This window comes from Embiotoca jacksoni, unplaced genomic scaffold (genome assembly GCF_022577435.1).
Source record: "Embiotoca jacksoni isolate LCO1_2020_lvr unplaced genomic scaffold, fEmbJac1.0.p SCAF_15, whole genome shotgun sequence".
Taxonomy (NCBI): domain Eukaryota; kingdom Metazoa; phylum Chordata; class Actinopteri; family Embiotocidae; genus Embiotoca; species Embiotoca jacksoni.
The window spans coordinates 9592608-9609573 of NW_027185285.1; the positions used below are offsets into that span (position 1 = coordinate 9592608).

Consider the following 16966-nt stretch of genomic DNA (forward strand, 5'->3'; position numbering starts at 1 on the left):
TGATCGATAGACTGTCCTATCCCCGCTTTATATAATATATTAAGGCCTGATATTATACCCTGCATGGTCCAAGAGTCAACATTATTTAACCTAATGCCTAATAATCAGTATAAATGATCGATTAATTTTATACTGTAGCAATTTTCTTGCTTTCCTTATTTCATATAATTGTAAATTTGCCACTCAATAATCTCCTCCCCCGAATAGTGGTTGTCTGATCGTATTTCATCATTCATAATGAGGCACGGCAGGTCTGTCAAGCTTTGACATTCTCAACACTGAAGCGTTGTGTACGGGCCATGATTTATTTATTTATTTTTTTCTTCACTTTTCCAAACCTGTAAAGAGTATAAAGTGTCAGCTCTGGATTTAACGGATGTATCCTGAAAGTGCTCACTGAGCAGAGCATCACGTACGGAGCCGTCACGTGCGTATTCGAGAGGTTCCGCTTTAAAATGAGTCAGCAGACTCCGTCATAATGAATCAGTGGCCGAATTCTGTCACTGCACAGTTTCACAATAAAACGTTCTCTTCCTGTCACGAGAACATCGTCCAGATGTTGCAATTTGAGCACGTTCATGTGTGTATACACCTACAGTGCACATACCGCACATATGTTGTTCTTTCCTTCTCAGTGCCCTTTTACATCATGTTCTTTTGTCAGAACCTGCCATTTGGTTCGCTGGTTTGTTTGCATGCCATGCTGTTTTTTTTCCCCTTTTTTTTTTTTGTGGTGAGATCATGATTCACTTCCCCCACCTCACCCCCGCCCTCTGCTACTAACTCTCTTCTTCTAAAAAGCATCTATTAATCCTTTTTATATATATATATATATATATATATATTGCTGGTCTTTTCTTTTCCATATTTTTAATTGCTGTCATGTTAAAGCCTGTTATAATTTGGTGGTTGAATGTCACTCTGCATGGGGCCAAATGACTTTCCCAACGACAGGTGATTTGCTTAACATTATGTCACCATTAAATCATTTATTGTGTGTCCGCCCTCATCCTTTGTTGTCGTCCCCCCCCCCCCCTCGAACTGAAGTGACTTCAGTAATGAGCAGTGTTTCTTTCCCTTCTCCTCTCCTTCTCTGTGGTCCCCTGTTGGCGTTATCAGAGAAGCTCCCTGCCACACACACACTGCGTAGCAACAAGCCATCACGTGACCTCGACTCCCTCCTCTCCAGCTAAATTTCCTCTGGCTTTTGTTCCCGGAATAAATTGTCGTTATAAAACTTAAAACAGTGAAGCAAATCAGAATCTAGATTTTTATTTGGACAAGGAAATTACACTGAATATTCGATAGCTTCCTCCTCCTTTAGCCTTTCCCTGAAATGTCACCAGTATTTTCCACCGACATGTCAGTTGGATTTCCCTCCTCATGCTGTGGAAGTAAATAAACCGACTCCTCCGACTCCTCATCAGCTTCCCTCCGCCTTCTCTCTTTTCTTCTCTTTGAACCACCACTTTCTCTTTCTTCTCTGTCTCTGTGGTTTGCTACAACTCTTCCTCCATTCCTCAGATCTGCTTCTGTTTGACTTTGTAATATCACAGCTACATTTGTGGACTGTCATGTGGATGGGCGGTTCAGTTTTGATCAATATTAATGGTCCCCCTGCTGTTAAATAGAGGGAGGAGGATGAACATGCAGCGGATGAAGTCTCCTGTTTGTCTGGCTTTGTTTCGCGTCTGTGTCATGTGCTCGTGCTCACAGTGCACACGATATCTCCCCCACGTGTTTATACATAGTCATGCATGAATATGGATATAAGTGTGAATGTGTGTGTGTATGTAATGAGGGAGAAAACTGGGTCATGTTTACCTTGTGTGTGCGTGGGCGGTGATCACCACTGGGAGCCCTTTAAACCCTCCTTCATCTAACGCTTGTTTTTCCTCGTTTTTTTTTCTCCTGAATTTGCAGTTACCCCTTCCCCCCCCCCCCTCCCGAGGGCTTGACTTTACCGTCTTCTGCTTTAATGTCATGCTTTCTCTAGCTCACCCCTATCTCTCTGTACATCTTCCCCCTCGCTGCTCCATCCTTCTCTCCGGCCGTCGGCCAGTGCAGCAAAGATCTACCGAGTGCAGTGGAGTGCATCTCTCCCTCTCCTCCCACCCCTCCACTCTTGATCTTCACTGACCATCCAGGAAGTAACAGGCCCCGGGCTTCACTCTGAAATTTGGACCGTGCATCAGCATCAGCACTGTAGATCTTTCAGGATGTGTAGTAAACACACACCGGTGGGTGTCTACGTGTTTACACATGGCGTTGAACACTGACAGCATTTTATTTGTGAGCTCTACGGGGGTAAATTCAAGGCCAAGCGCTGTTTTTTTATTTTTTTTATTTTAACAGCTGGCCTCCATTGATTTCCTGCAGCACTGAAAAAATGCATTAACCATGAATAGTCCTGCTGCTGAGTTTGTCTTTGTATTAGTCTCTCTCCTGTTCTTTTTACTCTGACGAAGAAATGATGAAAAGCCTGAATCTATGTTGAACCCTACACTCTGAGACGTACACTCAATGAGATGATTGGTATCTCTGGGATCAGCTCTCGGCCCGGGTGTGTGCTAACGTGAGATTATTGCTACTGCGGAGAGAAAAAGCTTCACAGTGATTGTCGGGATATAATCGATCGAGGTTCCGAAGGTAAAATGGCACGACAGCAGTTATCTGTCTTGCACTTTAAATTCAACCTATTGGCGTGTGTGATCAATATCCATACACCTAGTTCTAGATCTGATTGATCAGGGAATCCTGTGTGCAGATAAAGTGATGAAAACAGATAGCACTTGCTTGGGTTTGTGACCCTACTGTATTACTTTATAGAGGCCTATGGAATTGAAATCATAATGAATGGCAGCGTCACGATGAGCGTTATTAGCAGATGAGCAGGGAGGCGGCTAAAACGTCAGCTTTCTGCTGGTCAGATCAGGGCATCGACGATCACTAATTTCAATTGACAATTAATTGTCTTACAAATAATCGCAAATCTATTTTTCACTTCATTTAATGCTACCATTACAGTAAAAGCTCAATAATGCGGTAGCCTACATATCCACCTCATGCATAAGAGGAATGAATTATTGGCTGTGGTGTTTGACTTTGCAACTAATCCATGATGCTCATGTCAATAGCTGCTCATCGCCACGTGGTCGGTCCAACATTAGAAGTTAAGCTCCTCGAGATAGACAGTTAATGATGCTAATTCTCCACTCGTGTTCCATTAAATTGCAGGAGAGGGAGGGGTTAGGGTGACATGACGTCATTAGATTAGAGCTAGTCAAATCTCAAACTGTGAAAAAGAAGTGGAAATAGTGATGGAAATGTGACGTTTCTGTTAAGAAAGAAAGAGGCGGGGAACCAGCATTCCTCTTCATGTGACAACATAAGGTGAGATGGTGCTGTTTGCATTTTGTTTGTTCTCTCCTCTTTGTTCCCAGTTGTTTTTATTTGCATTTGTTTATGCCTCTCACACCGCCAGCCTTGAAAATCAAAGCGCGTTGCAAGGCACATAGCCTTCGAACTGAATTACACCACTGCGGTGTGACTGTCAAAATAAGTGGATCTTATGCAGAAATGCAGAAAGCATGCTGAGTTTACCACGTAATAGTGTGTGAGTTAGATACAGTAATATCATGTGCAGCGTGAACGCGTGTGGAGTCCACAAGCAGATTAAAGTGACTCAGTGTGGTGCTGACTGGCTGCTATTAAATGCCTTAAACGTAATTAACTGAGGTCATGGAAAAATGGATGTTTTTGCAATCTTTTTTTAATTCCATGTTTTTACGATGATCATCTAAATCCCTTCTCTTCTTCCTCGCTCGTGGCCACTCTCTCTTCCCTCCAACTTTACCCCTCTCTCACTTGTTCCAGCATTTCTCTCCCCGTTTCTTATCTTGGCTGAGAGGAGGCAGACAACGATGGATGACGGAGGAAATTGAATTCTCTTTATCGCTGCTGTGCTCATGCAGTGAGCCATACATTCATACGTGTCGGCCTCACCTGCTCCTATACACGCAGCTATATATATATATATATATATATATATATTATGTAGCTCCCACAGAAACTAAATCTTCATAAGAAGCTGTCTTAGTGTCTAAATAATTCAGTTGACTTAACTGGGCATGTTTTTCTGATTTCAGTTGGAATCACCAGGACTGATTAAGGAGCTCATTAGTGTATATATATATATGAGAAGATTACACTTCTCAAACACAACTCTGCTGCTGTAACTTGGATACGGCAGTTGAAATATCCTCTCATGTTTACATTCATCTTGCTCTCTTTCTCTCTTTCTCTCTGCAGTTGTCGGACCAGCAACAGGAAAAGCCTGATCCTGACGACCACGTCTCCCACGCTGCCTCGCCCGCACTCCCCTCTGCCCCTCCCTGGACACCTCGGTACGCACAGCTAGACATCACACCTCAGCGATGAGTTTCACATGGTCGATTTTATAAAAAATTTGTACTCGGCAAAGACTTTTTATTGTTAAGACTTCTTGCACTAAGCTCAAGTCACTTCTCTGGTGTCTTGCAGTGGTCCATATTTCAAAAATAAAAGTCTGGTCCTTGGTTTTGGAAATTATTGGACTGTGAATCATCTTTCAAAAAGTGGTTTTAATTTTCTGGTCAATCCTTTTGCTCTCTTAAAAGCAACCAGTCTCAGATGAATTAGAATACACTCAAATCCAATTCATTGAAAGAAGAAGTTGACTTTTTTTCTTATATGTAACAAAATCCACCAGCAACTCTGAAGCGCGCCAATTCAGTTGCTGTGTCATGTTTTCTACATGTATAAAATTGACTATGACATGTTGGTGGTTTTACAGAGAATTATGAGGTCTATTGTTCATGGTCATTACAATGGGGTTTCCAGGCAACCAGCACAAAGTACAGGAAAATACTGCCTCCAGATAAGAAACAGTCTGCATAACTTGCTTACCTTGACATTTAGAACCAAATTTCAATACCTACGTCTCATCCATGCTGTTATGTTTGTTTTAAGGGGTGTATTTTTGCTACGCAGGAGTAAATTTCATCAGCGTCAGCGAGCCAATACAACATTTGCCAAACCTAAGCAAATGCCAAATTTCAACGTCACCCACTTTCAATTTCTGTAAACTAATTTGTGCCACATATCTGAGCTGCAGGTGCTATGGTAACTGGAGACCGGAGTCATCTCTGTGCACAACCTTGTCTGCATGTAAGACATTTAAGGGATATATGTAAATAGTAGCTACTGAAAATAACCTAGAATACACTCTCCCCCTCTAAACTGCTTGAAAACTAAATGGTATTAACCTTCTCATCATAGTCCTGGAAAGACAGCAAAAAAGCATATCCAATTATATGTTTAGTTAGCTGAATACTGAAATAGAGCTCACACAGAAACTAAATCTTCATAAGAAGCTGTCTTAGTGTCTAAATAATTCAGCTGACTTAACTGGGCATATTTTTCTGATTTCAGTTGGAATCACCAGGACTTGATTAAGGAGCTCATTAGTTAGTTTTACACCCCAAACTGTGGAAACTAATAGAAGAAAGGATTGTGAACATTTCTACTGCGTTGTCTCCTTAAATTTGCAGGTTTGATTAAGTCATCCGTAAAAAAGTCGCCAGTCAAATCTCTCGGTTTGTTTATCTCACATTACTTTCTACAGAACGAGGCAGTGAAATCATCAATCTTAGGCTTTAGGCCCTCATGGTTTGGAAAAATCTTAATCAATTTCACACCATTTTACCCTTCAAAGCCTCCCACATTTACAGTGAATAGTCCCACAGTCCAGAACCAGGGGATCACTGAGTCAGCCTTAGTGCTGCACCTCACAGGGTGTCCTGCTCTCCCTGGAGTCATTTGGTCACAGGATAAAAGGCCTTTATTGCTACGTCATGCCAGTACAACTTTCTCCTACACACGTGTCCCTCTTTTGTGTCTCATCCTCTGTGCATGTTTCTTGTCTCACCAGGAAGCAGCCCTCTGGACAGCCCACGAAACTTCTCCCCCAGCAACCCGGCGCACTTCTCGTTCGCCTCCTCCAGAAGGTCACTGCTTTACGGCACTACATATGTCCAATGTGACTGCATGCGTTTACTCTCGGTTGTGTTTGCGCCAGGGCTGTGAGAGGGACAGGGAGCGAAATAGGGACAGGCAGGAGTCAAGTCAGCGTGAGACAAAGGGCGGAGGGAGGAGAGGGAGGACAAGTGAGCATGAGAGGACGGGGAGGTGTGGATGTGTTGTTGTGAGAGGTCTTGCACATCCTGGGGAGCAGGGAGCCCCGCAGGTTCTCGCAGCGTAACAGGCTGACTCACGTATGACGGGGCCAAGCCATTACAGTCCCAGCACCTCTGTGTTTATTCACGCTGCCTCAGTGACGAGGCAGGAGGACTGTGTTTGTGTACACGGGTGTGCATCTGTTTATATGTTTATGTGTGCATTAGAAGCTCTTAATGTTGCTTAGCATGTTACAAAGATGTCTGCTGCCTGCACTCATGCATATATAATAGTACAGTCTGTTTTAAAGTGAGTGGAAATCGTAACGTGCGTGCGATAGTATTATAGACGATAGTGTGCTTTTACTCTTTAGATTAGACCCCTTTTCATTTTCATCACGGCACCAACCTCCTGCACAAACCCAGGTCCGGGTCTACAGAGCCGTGACCTCAATCCCCTCCAACACCTCAGTTATGAACCGGAACGAGTGTCAGCCTGGCCTTATCGACCTCTCTAATGCTCTTGTTCCTAAATGGGATCAAAGTCACGCTGCCACGTTCAGAAATCTGTCAGCAGCCCATAAAAATATTATTATATATTGAATCTATAGTTAGATTAAAGTAATAAGGCTGTTGTTACCATAAACATTAGAAATACTTGTTGTTCACTCATTCAGCACACGTCCAATAGATTTAGATGTAAATTCACAGCATGTAGACCGTTGATATTTGCCATTTAAGCTCTGACTTTGTCACTCCTTGCAAGAAAGCACCAAATTCAGCACAAAAGTGGGGAGTGAGAATCAGAACACAGACTACAGGTGGATACTACTGGGGCTGCAGCAGCACCGCTAAAAGGGTGCATTGGATATATATTATAGGCCGACATGAGTTGTCTGCCTGAGCCAGCTGGGGCATTCATTTGTGAATATTCATCAGAACAACTCTTGTGCATTATTTTGTAGCTCCCTAAGCCTGAATGATTTAATGCATTTTTTGTTTTGGCAATTTTTCTCAGATAAAAAAGTAAATATTGAATTATGTTGATAAAATAATAAGTAGAAAAAGTCACTAGACAGTTCTGAAGCACTCGTACAGTGTTTAAAGAGAAACCTGAGTGACTGTAGTTGTGTTAAATAATGGTGAGGCTGTATGTGTGTATTAAAGCTTCACTCTCATGCATTTTAAAAGCAGAGATGTATGTGAAGGGCAATTAGCCCGTTATTTACTTCTGTCTCTCGTCAGGCAGACATGGTGTTGGGAGTGGAGGCTCTAGGAGCTCCTGTAAATCCTCTGTCCTCATTTATCAAATCCATCTGCCTGCCTGTCACTGTGCGATTGAGGCATACACAAGCAAACTGAATGAACCCTCTGTGCTCTCCTCACTGAGGAAAGCTCCAGGGACAAACTAAATGTGTAACAAGTCATTGGGCTGCTGAAGGTTTTTTTTTTTTTTTAGTGGAGCTGTAGTTAAAATGTGTCTGTGTCCTATGTAAAATTAAGTTGTCAGGGTTTTGCCTCACAGTCACATTTATTATTTCATAAAATGTCAGCTTGAACAAAATATTTTTGGTGGGTTTAAAGTGGACTTTAAATAATGCGACATTTGTGTGTTCTGCAGAGCGGATGGACGACGCTGGTCTTTAGCGTCTTTGCCCTCTTCTGGATATGGAACCAACACTCCCAGCTCAACGGTAAATAACATCACTCCTTCTCTATCATAATATATTTAATTTAATGTAAGTTTGAACTTTCTAACCAGCGGTTCTACACTATCCAGAAGGGTAGTATGCACTTAGGTATATGCAGAAAACTCAATTTAAATAATGGAATTGGTTGCCAGTTTATTAGGCAGCTAAACTGAAGTCTTATACAATAGTCCTGCAATAAGTTGGTGTTGTTTTATTGCTATTGGATAGCATTGGTTTTACTATTCCTAATAAAATGGCAGGTGATGTCCTGATGTGATTTTTGGGAGAAAAACTATGAAGGTATTTATGTGTCTTTATTATGCAAGCAAAAAAAACAAAAACAGTTTTGAAAGCGAATTTCTCGCAATGCAATTAAAAATCAAGTTTATAAATATAAACTGAGAATTAAATTATTTGCATTGCAAACAAATTTGCTCTTACAGTTTTGGTCACAGAATTAAGAATTTTGTTAAGAAACTAGACTTTTTGGCCGCAAATTGAAAACCTTTGCTCTCAAATCAAAAACCTACGAGTTGAGTTGGATGTAGTGGGCGGGGCGTACGCTGGATACGGAGTTTCTATTGGTGGATTGACTCAGACCCACACAGCATGGCTGCAGACGCACAACCCGCTGCCTCCGACAACAGAGGACCGTGTGTTGAGCTACATTACAGGTCTGCTGACGTTATATCACTCTTTTCCAGTGAAATGCTTTAAAACGTGACAGCACGGCTTTCACTTCGGTTATATTTCACGTTGTCAATGCCGGTCCGGTCCCGTTAGCAGCATATAGAGGTAAGCTGTCCGTATTTCCACCGGCACGTACCGTCTCCGACGTAGTTAAAAGTTAACAAGATTACAACTGTTGTTTTCCACAAGTGGTGCTAATCCTTCCAGTGACATGTGCTGCTCGTTTTCCACCGGCACAAACATTTCCTAACAGGCTGCATCTTCATCCAGCGGGACGGGAAACGTGGAAATACGAGCAGCGTACCGCGACGTGTCCCGCTGAAGGGATTAACATGCTGATGGCATTGGCATATAACCAAAGTCAAATTGTTTCTATATAAAAAAAATATTAATAATCACACAAACATACCTCCACGTATGTCCTCTCCTGTCGGGTGTTTACAGATGTGGCTGAAGTCAGTCCACCAATAGAAACTCCGTCTCCAGTGTATGCCCCGCCCACTGCAAGAAACTCAACTTCATTCTGTAACCAAAACTACTAAAACTGTAAGAGTACATTTGTTTGCAATGCAATGATTTTTTTTTTCTCCGTTTATATATTTTTACTTACAAACTTGATTTTTTTCATTGCAGTGCAAGACATTTGCTATTAAAACAGATTTTTTTTTTTTTTTTTTTTTTGCTTGCCTAATAGAGACGGCCCTACGTCGAAGTATAAAATAATTGCCAGGACATCATTTCACTCCTTTATTTGTTTTAAGTATAAAACTACCTTCATCGTCGGTGTTAAGACGTTTGCCTTAAAACTCAAAGACAGCACATCTCTGGCTCATCACTTATATTTCTTTCCCTCCCTGTCTTTTGGTGTGTGACTTGTTGCGTAACAGTGACATCAGAGGCCTGGTTCACCTCTCCATCTGGCTGTGGATGGGGGGGTTTAGATGGATGGAGAGGAAGGAGGGGAAAGCGATGAGTGCCAGGCTAGTGGGATGAGAGGGTCATGAGAAACGTGGCATCAGAGGGAAGAAGTTGGCATGAGATCGAGCGCATGCTGTTCCACACCAATTTAATCACAAGATAGAAGTAGACAGAGACTATCATTAGAAACAAAATTATATTTAAGTAAACTCTCTGAATGAATCTGAGCTGGTGACTCGTGCGTTTTCCCTTGCTGAACAACTATTAGCTTTTGAAGTCAATTTAAAGTAGTAATGTCACAACTAAATTCATACAACTAATTCATTCAACCAATTCATCAAAAAAGTTGTTACACAATGTTATGTAATGTAACACACAATCATATTACATTGTAATACAATAAAATCCAATATATATTGAACAGATCATTTGTGACACTGTAAGATTACACAAGAAATGTTTGTACCTCAATATCTTGACCCGAGAAAAATAACATTCACGTGACTAGTATCTATGCTAGTTACAAAAGCTACTAAAGACAAAATCCAAGAGAAACTTAAACTTGTACAGAAATCCGAGTGAAAATGTGACATCTGTGGAGATTCTGTATTAGAAATATAATGCAAAACCAGTGCAGCAATGAGAACCTGACCAGGACAGAAAAAATGACAGCAACTTCAGTATCAGCAGCAGAAGCTTCACAAACGTACATGAAAGAGGCAAACAGATAGAGTCTCCAACCTTTTATGTCTGACTGTTTTCAATTAGTGTGTGAGCTGTGATTGATCCGCGATTGATCTTTCTGTTAGAAAAGGCAGTGGACGAGGTCCAGGTCTCATTGCTCTGATGAAGGCAAATGAGTCAGTGACAGAGGAAGTTTGTGTGACGGACAGATCCGACCTTGAGGCTCACTGGACAACTTCATTACCATTTCAATTCTTGATTTGTCATTGGGGTCCCTGCGTCCAAGAAGAACGTCAACTAGCGCGCAAGACACTAAATAATTCAGCTTTTCAGAGCAGGATGTGTCTCATTTATTATGTTTCAGCTGCTGGATGTCACTAGCTGGAGTTTGTCATTAATACTCCCACTTTTTATTTGAGATCTTTCTTAGTTCTACTCCACTCACTCAAGTATTCTTGTTTCCCTCCCTCATCTGCTAACTCTTCCCCTTCCTCCCCCTCCTCTTCCTCATCACCCTAACTTTCTTCCGCTCATCCTCGTCTGCTTCCTCTTCCTCCTCCACCCTCTCCTCTTGCCTCCCCCCCTCGTCCGCGCCCTCCTCTCTCGCTCCAGTCCTCCAGCTCCTCTCAGGAGCGGCTGCACCAGCTGCCCTTCCAGCCCACCATGGATGAGCTCCACTTCTTATCCAAGCACTTTGGCAGCACCGAGAGCATCACAGATGATGACGGGGGCCGCTGCTCGCCCCACATGCGCCCACGCTCCCGCAGTCTCAGGTCAGCAACAGCAGCACCACCCATGAGATTAAACATCCGCTTCTGCTGCCCAAAAGCACTATCCTCTTTTTAAAAGGACTCTTTCAAAGCAGATTTGCAGGGATGCCCCTGGCTAAGCTTATTATTGCTTTTATATAACCTCTTCTTTAATTTCCCTGTTTATAAGATGGACTGTATACCTTTTTAAATACAAAAAGACATAGCATAATGCTCTATAACAGACATTTTGCTGATTTTTGTGCTACTGCATTTTAGCATTAGCTAATAAAGTTAAATAGGCTTTCTTTAGATAGTAATAAAAAACAGTTCTACTTTACCTTTAGCCAGCTTAAGACTCCAAAAGTCAACTAACTGACTCAGTATCGTCACTTACAAAGTTTGTCTACCTTAAATTTGCTATCATTAGCTGATATTATATATATTATACCATTAGCTCATGGTCACAATACAGACTGTGTATAAAGTGGATGTTGCTTCTGAGTCTGAAAAATTAGGCCAATATGGAAGTGCCTTAAACAACAATGCAACCGAGGGGTGCTAGAGGTTGGCTCCAAAAAGCTTCCGGCTCCATAGACTCCCATTCAACTTATCTCATGAAACACAGTCCAAAAGAAATGTCCACAAGTTATGGCGGTGTGGTTAGCAAAAGTTGCTCCTTCTTATTAGTGTTCTGTTGGTCCATCTGAAATTAATGCCATTATTAATGAGACATTAGGCCTCAAAAAGCAATATATTTGGGCGCGTGTCTGTTTGACTGACAGGTTTGCGGTGCAGTCAGGTTTCTATTATCGCTGGACGGGCGTAGCGTCCTCAGGTGCCCAATCAGATCAAATCAGATCCATCGCTCGCTGCTCCCCAGATTCTTCAAATCTGGTCACTTCTGGATCCACACTGGTCCAAACTAGCAAGATGACAACAACCAAAATCCCAACCAGAGGCTTCATAACGTCACTATTGGTTACCGCTTCGGTCACACCAGCAAAAGTTGCATATTTGTACTTTAATGATAAGCTCATCCTGACATTCAGAAAGTACTTTTTTTTTTTTGGGGGGGGGGGGGGGGGGGGGGTTCATTTTAAATGGAAATCAAATCTCAAGCATAGTCTGGATATTTTGCTCGTTACACTGAACACAAGCAAGTTTTATTTGAAAAAAAAAGACGCATCTTTTTTTATTCTATTGTCTTGGTTTCTCCCTGCAGCCCCGGACGCTCCTCCTCCTGCTACGATAATGAGATAGTCATGATGAACCATGTGTACAAAGAACGCTTTCCAAAGGTAACACACGCACAAACACACACACAAAAGCTGCTTTAGGATAAACATCACATTCCATAAAAGAACACGCACAACTTTAAGATTTAAGAGCTTTAAACCTATTTTCAATCCTCAATAACTATATCTAATCCCATCAAGTCGAAACTCATAAAATAGATATAATTTATGATTGAGCACGTTCAGAGATTTGAGCGTTTGATGTCATGCATCCAAACACAGTAGGAAAAAAAAAGAGCCGTGGGGGCTGCTAAACCATAGCAAACAGGATTATGTGATACTGCAGCTCGGTTCACCCAGTCGGAGAGAATATTCATTTTCCTCTCTGAACTTATAAATTCTGCCACAGCCATGACCAGTTAAATACAGCCTCATTTTTCTTTCTTATACTCTCTTTGCGGGTATCAAAAGGAAATGGGCTGAAAGCTTCAGCAGTGATAAAAATCAAGGCATAGTAAATTGGGTTTTATAGCAGGGAGTTCATCTGAGGTAAAAGCTTTTTGGGCTTGTTCTTACACAAGTAAAATGGGAAAAAAAAAAAAAAAAGACATTATGTTGGAGTGAGTGTAAATCAGCAGAGCCACACTGTCTGAATCACAAATGATCAGCTTTCTGGACTTTCAGTCACATACCTCTGGCTATTCTAAAGAAATGGCATCTTATTGTAAACCTAATCTCTGTCATTTCACCCTCCTTTCTCCCAATTTTCGCTTTCTCTGTCCGGTTATTGCTCCTGTCCTATAATGGCACCCCACACTTTGTCCCCCGCCAGGCCACAACACAAATGGAAGGGAGGCTGGCCGAGTTCATCCAGGCTTTCTCTCCTGAAAACGTTCTTCCACTGGCAGACGGAGTACTCAGCTTCATCCACCACCAGATAGCTGAGCTGTCCCGAGACTGCCTGGCCAAAGCCCGCGAGGGCCTCATCACCTCTGTGTACTTCTTTGAGCTTCAGGAGAATCTGGACAAGCTGTTTCACGATGTGAGTTAAAGTCATATAATGTCAACTATCTCGTTCAAAAGACCAATAAAGACCTCTGATTGGCCCAAATAATAATAACTTTGGATTATTGTGTTGCTGAAAGATAACATCTGTTAAGTATTGAAAACCTATTTAACATACTTAAGTCCGTACAACAGAACCTTATGACAAGATAGAGAGGAAACCAACAATTCAACAGTTCCCTTTATAACATTCACCAAAACATTATATCTTCTTAGCATAAGCATTCCAGCATTTTTTTAACATGGAAACTACTGTTAGGCTAACAACGGAAAAACATTACTTGCAGTGTGGCCGGAGTTGCTTGTAGTAATTAAAACCTTGTCACCCACCTCTGCAACTGCCCTTAGCTCTGCAGCGTTTTGCCATTTTTTTTGTGCATTGTTTTAATTGTACCATGGATGTATTTTACTTAAATGAACATTTGTTCGACTGGCGCATGAGCCAAAACATTTTGTGAGTGACTACTGGGACAATTTGGCAGCAAGGCTGATGACTGGTTCTTTATCTAGCTCACTTAATACATCCATTTGTTGCAAAGCCAGCAACTTAACTGTTTAGGTTCAATCTTTCAGTTCCCCATAACCTTATTTTCAGCCCTAGAAGGCAACTGTTTCCAGCAAAAATGTTTGATAAACCCACTGTAAACAAAAGAAAAAAAACACATTAAAAAAATGTTTTTATTATTTCTTGTACGACTGCTTTAAAGCCCTTGTGGTCAAATATTTTTGCTTTTGAATATTTTTATATTTATCAATGCAAGATATTGACAAAATATATATTTTTTTTATATTGACATTATTAAAAAAAAACTTTAAATGATACCCAGCTCTAATTTGCATGATCAAATCAAAAGCAGGGATAATACTGAGGCAACACAGCTGAACTCCATCCAATTTAAATGATCAAAGGCATTTCAAAGGCAACATTATAACTAAAACAGACACAGAAACTGATACATTCTGCTGGTTGGTATGATGTGATACTGACGAATAGATTCACGTCTTTATCATTTTATTCAAGCACACAATGCCTTTGGTGAGTCAGATTGAAATCACTGGTACTAATTGTGATTGTGATTTGCTGTAATAGATAACAGGTATCAGGGAATATCATCACAAAGCACATGTAGACTGCTTGATGAGATTGCTGTGATTACTTTGGGTTGCCTGGTTTTGTGTCTGCAGTGCTGTTCATGATCACAGTTTCTCATATCTCGCAGCTTTCTGAACACTTGCTCTTCATTTTTCACTCCGTCTGTCTTTTTTCTGACAGATTGTCTTTGTTCTGTGTCTGTATGTTAGTGTTGTCAGATGGTTTTGATACGATAGATGGTAATGGTCATCTTTTTTTATCTTCCTCTGTGTCTGTCTGTACGCCAGGCCTTTGAGCGTTCAGAGAGCTCTGAGGTAGCCTTCGTCACCGAGCTGTTGAAAAAGCTTCTCTTCATCATCTCCCGACCTGCAAGGCTTTTGGAGTGTCTGGTAAGATCACGCTCATCCGTCTCAGGATATACCCACCCATTAACACAGTTCTGCTGTAATGATGATAATCCTCCTCCAGCCCAGCCATTCATCACGGGACGTTTCACCACTGTTGTGACTTGCAAATTGATTTTCTTTAAATAAACAAGAACACAGCTACTCATTTGTTCGCCCATTATGAGCATTTAAGCAGTCTGATGTATTACACAGCAGGGGTAGAAAATCAAAACAAGCCAACACAGAAGTATAAGACTCAGACCAGTCTGTCTGGATGGCAGAGACATTTGCATTTAGATTAAAATGTACCTTGCCACAGTACAGCTAATACCAAGCAGCCGCCCCCCCGCTGCTTGGCTGCCTTCCAGTCTGACTCAGACAGACCGTGACCGAGGTGTCATTTAAATGTTGGACGAAGTCTGTGTGTGTGTGTGTGTGTGTGTGTGTGTGTGTGTGTGTGTGTGTGTGTGTTTGTCCGTGAAGCCCAATGTGACCGTGTTTCATAATAGGGTATCAGTTGCACGCCCCTCGGTGAGTCATGCCATGCTGATTGTGGGTTTTGATCATGAGTGACAGCTGAAACAGTGACATGCAGAATTGATCCATCAATCTCAATCCAGTCTGCATATTGTTTCATTTGAATTACACTGTGTGAGATGCTTTGCATGTTTCTGGCATCATTACTAAAAGGTGCTGATCAGCAGCTAGGAAATGCACGAGCAGTACAATGGTAATTAGTGTGAATAACACAAATCAAACAAAACTGAACAGAATTATTATTTGTGTTATAATAATTTCTATTAAAAACATAACTGATGCATAACTCAGTCAGTAAAACAAACTGGTGCACTAACCCACTATATAAACAGTACATCTCGGTGCATTAGCTCAGTACATACTAAATGCAGTACATAGACAATGCACAAACTTATGTACTAACTGCATAGTAGTTCAAATAAGTGCATAAAATGGTGCGTAAACACTTGTCGTGTTCCTGTTCTTGCTAACTCAAGTCCACATGTGCCAGCAGGATATCCACAACAAACAACCCCCTTTTCAACCAAGCAAATGCCACTCAAGAAAATGAATCAGTCACCAGTGAAAGATCTCCACTTTCTGTTTTGCTCTTGTGTCATCTCTGTAATAACCAGCTTGGGGACACATAAAAGGCTACAGTGCCATTTACTTGCTTCAGTGCGAATGCCATATTTTCCACTAGACTACATAATATTATTGGATGAGCTCCAAATCTTTACACCTGATCACATCTTCACTTCAAGCCTTCATGCTCTGGTCTGCAGGAGTTTAATCCTGAGGAGTTCTACCATCTACTGGAGGCAGCGGAGGACCACGCCAAGGAGGGTCATCTGATGAAGGCGGACATTCCTCGTTACATCATCAGCCAGCTGGGATTGATCAGAGACCCGATTGAAGGTGAGGGAGAGTCACAACCTTTGAACAACAGACAGATTTATTAGAAAATGAAATGACTTATCTTATTTAACCAGACATATGTTTGTCATCAGACATGGTAAACCTTGACAGCTACGACAGCGAGGGACCAGTGACGCCTGAAACGGATGACTCCACAGAGGTAAAATCCAAAACAAACCTCAGTCTGGTCATTTTCATCAGTGCTTTCTTCAGTCTTTTTCTTCAGACAGCGTAACGTCCGACCTGCCAAGGTTTTTGTTGCTCTCAGTGGAAATGTCTGCTTCATCTGCTAATGACTTGGCATACATGCTTTTATTCATCTAATTTAGCTAATTTATGCTGAGGTTCTGGAAACACAATATCCTCCTCCTTGAATCTCAGTGCCATCCCTGTGGCATTAGGCTCGCCTCCAAACATCAAAATTAAGCCAAAAAAGACAATTATGGAATATGGAGGCGGTTGTATTCCAGAACTGAAGCCGCTATATAGTCATCTGTGTATGATGATTTGAATGTATACCACCAAAGATGAAGTTAAGAAGTGGTGAAAATGATCTGTCAGAATCTATAACCAACTTTATTCAGCAGCAGTCCCACAGGTTTGCTGAAGACATTGTCCTCACTCTGGATCCCATTTATATCACTGCACTAATTTTTGATGCACAGGGCAAGATGAGAGCAATGAAACCACCAGGAGAAGCAGACTTCCAGACCATCAAGCTGATCAGTAATGGAGCGTACGGGTGAGTAGAGCATTAGAAGAACCTCTTTATTACTCTAATGGGATGTGTTCATCTTCAAGTG

General features: G+C 41.6%; 1 protein-coding gene across 7 annotated transcripts in view; it reads left to right on the forward strand.

Moving 5' to 3' along the window:
• LOC138198168 (microtubule-associated serine/threonine-protein kinase 1-like) overlaps nucleotides 1-16966 on the forward strand; it is a 45124-nt gene that overhangs the window by 16130 nt on the left and 12028 nt on the right. For all 7 annotated transcript variants that reach the window (XM_069149404.1, XM_069149408.1, XM_069149406.1 and 4 more), the window contains 10 exons: nucleotides 4312-4406; nucleotides 5972-6047; nucleotides 7837-7909; nucleotides 10811-10971; nucleotides 12173-12248; nucleotides 13018-13227; nucleotides 14631-14732; nucleotides 16031-16163; nucleotides 16256-16323; nucleotides 16829-16905. In XM_069149404.1, coding sequence (XP_069005505.1) covers nucleotides 4312-4406; nucleotides 5972-6047; nucleotides 7837-7909; nucleotides 10811-10971; nucleotides 12173-12248; nucleotides 13018-13227; nucleotides 14631-14732; nucleotides 16031-16163; nucleotides 16256-16323; nucleotides 16829-16905 — 1071 coding nt within the window. The remainder of the gene's footprint in view (nucleotides 1-4311; nucleotides 4407-5971; nucleotides 6048-7836; nucleotides 7910-10810; nucleotides 10972-12172; nucleotides 12249-13017; nucleotides 13228-14630; nucleotides 14733-16030; nucleotides 16164-16255; nucleotides 16324-16828; nucleotides 16906-16966) is intronic.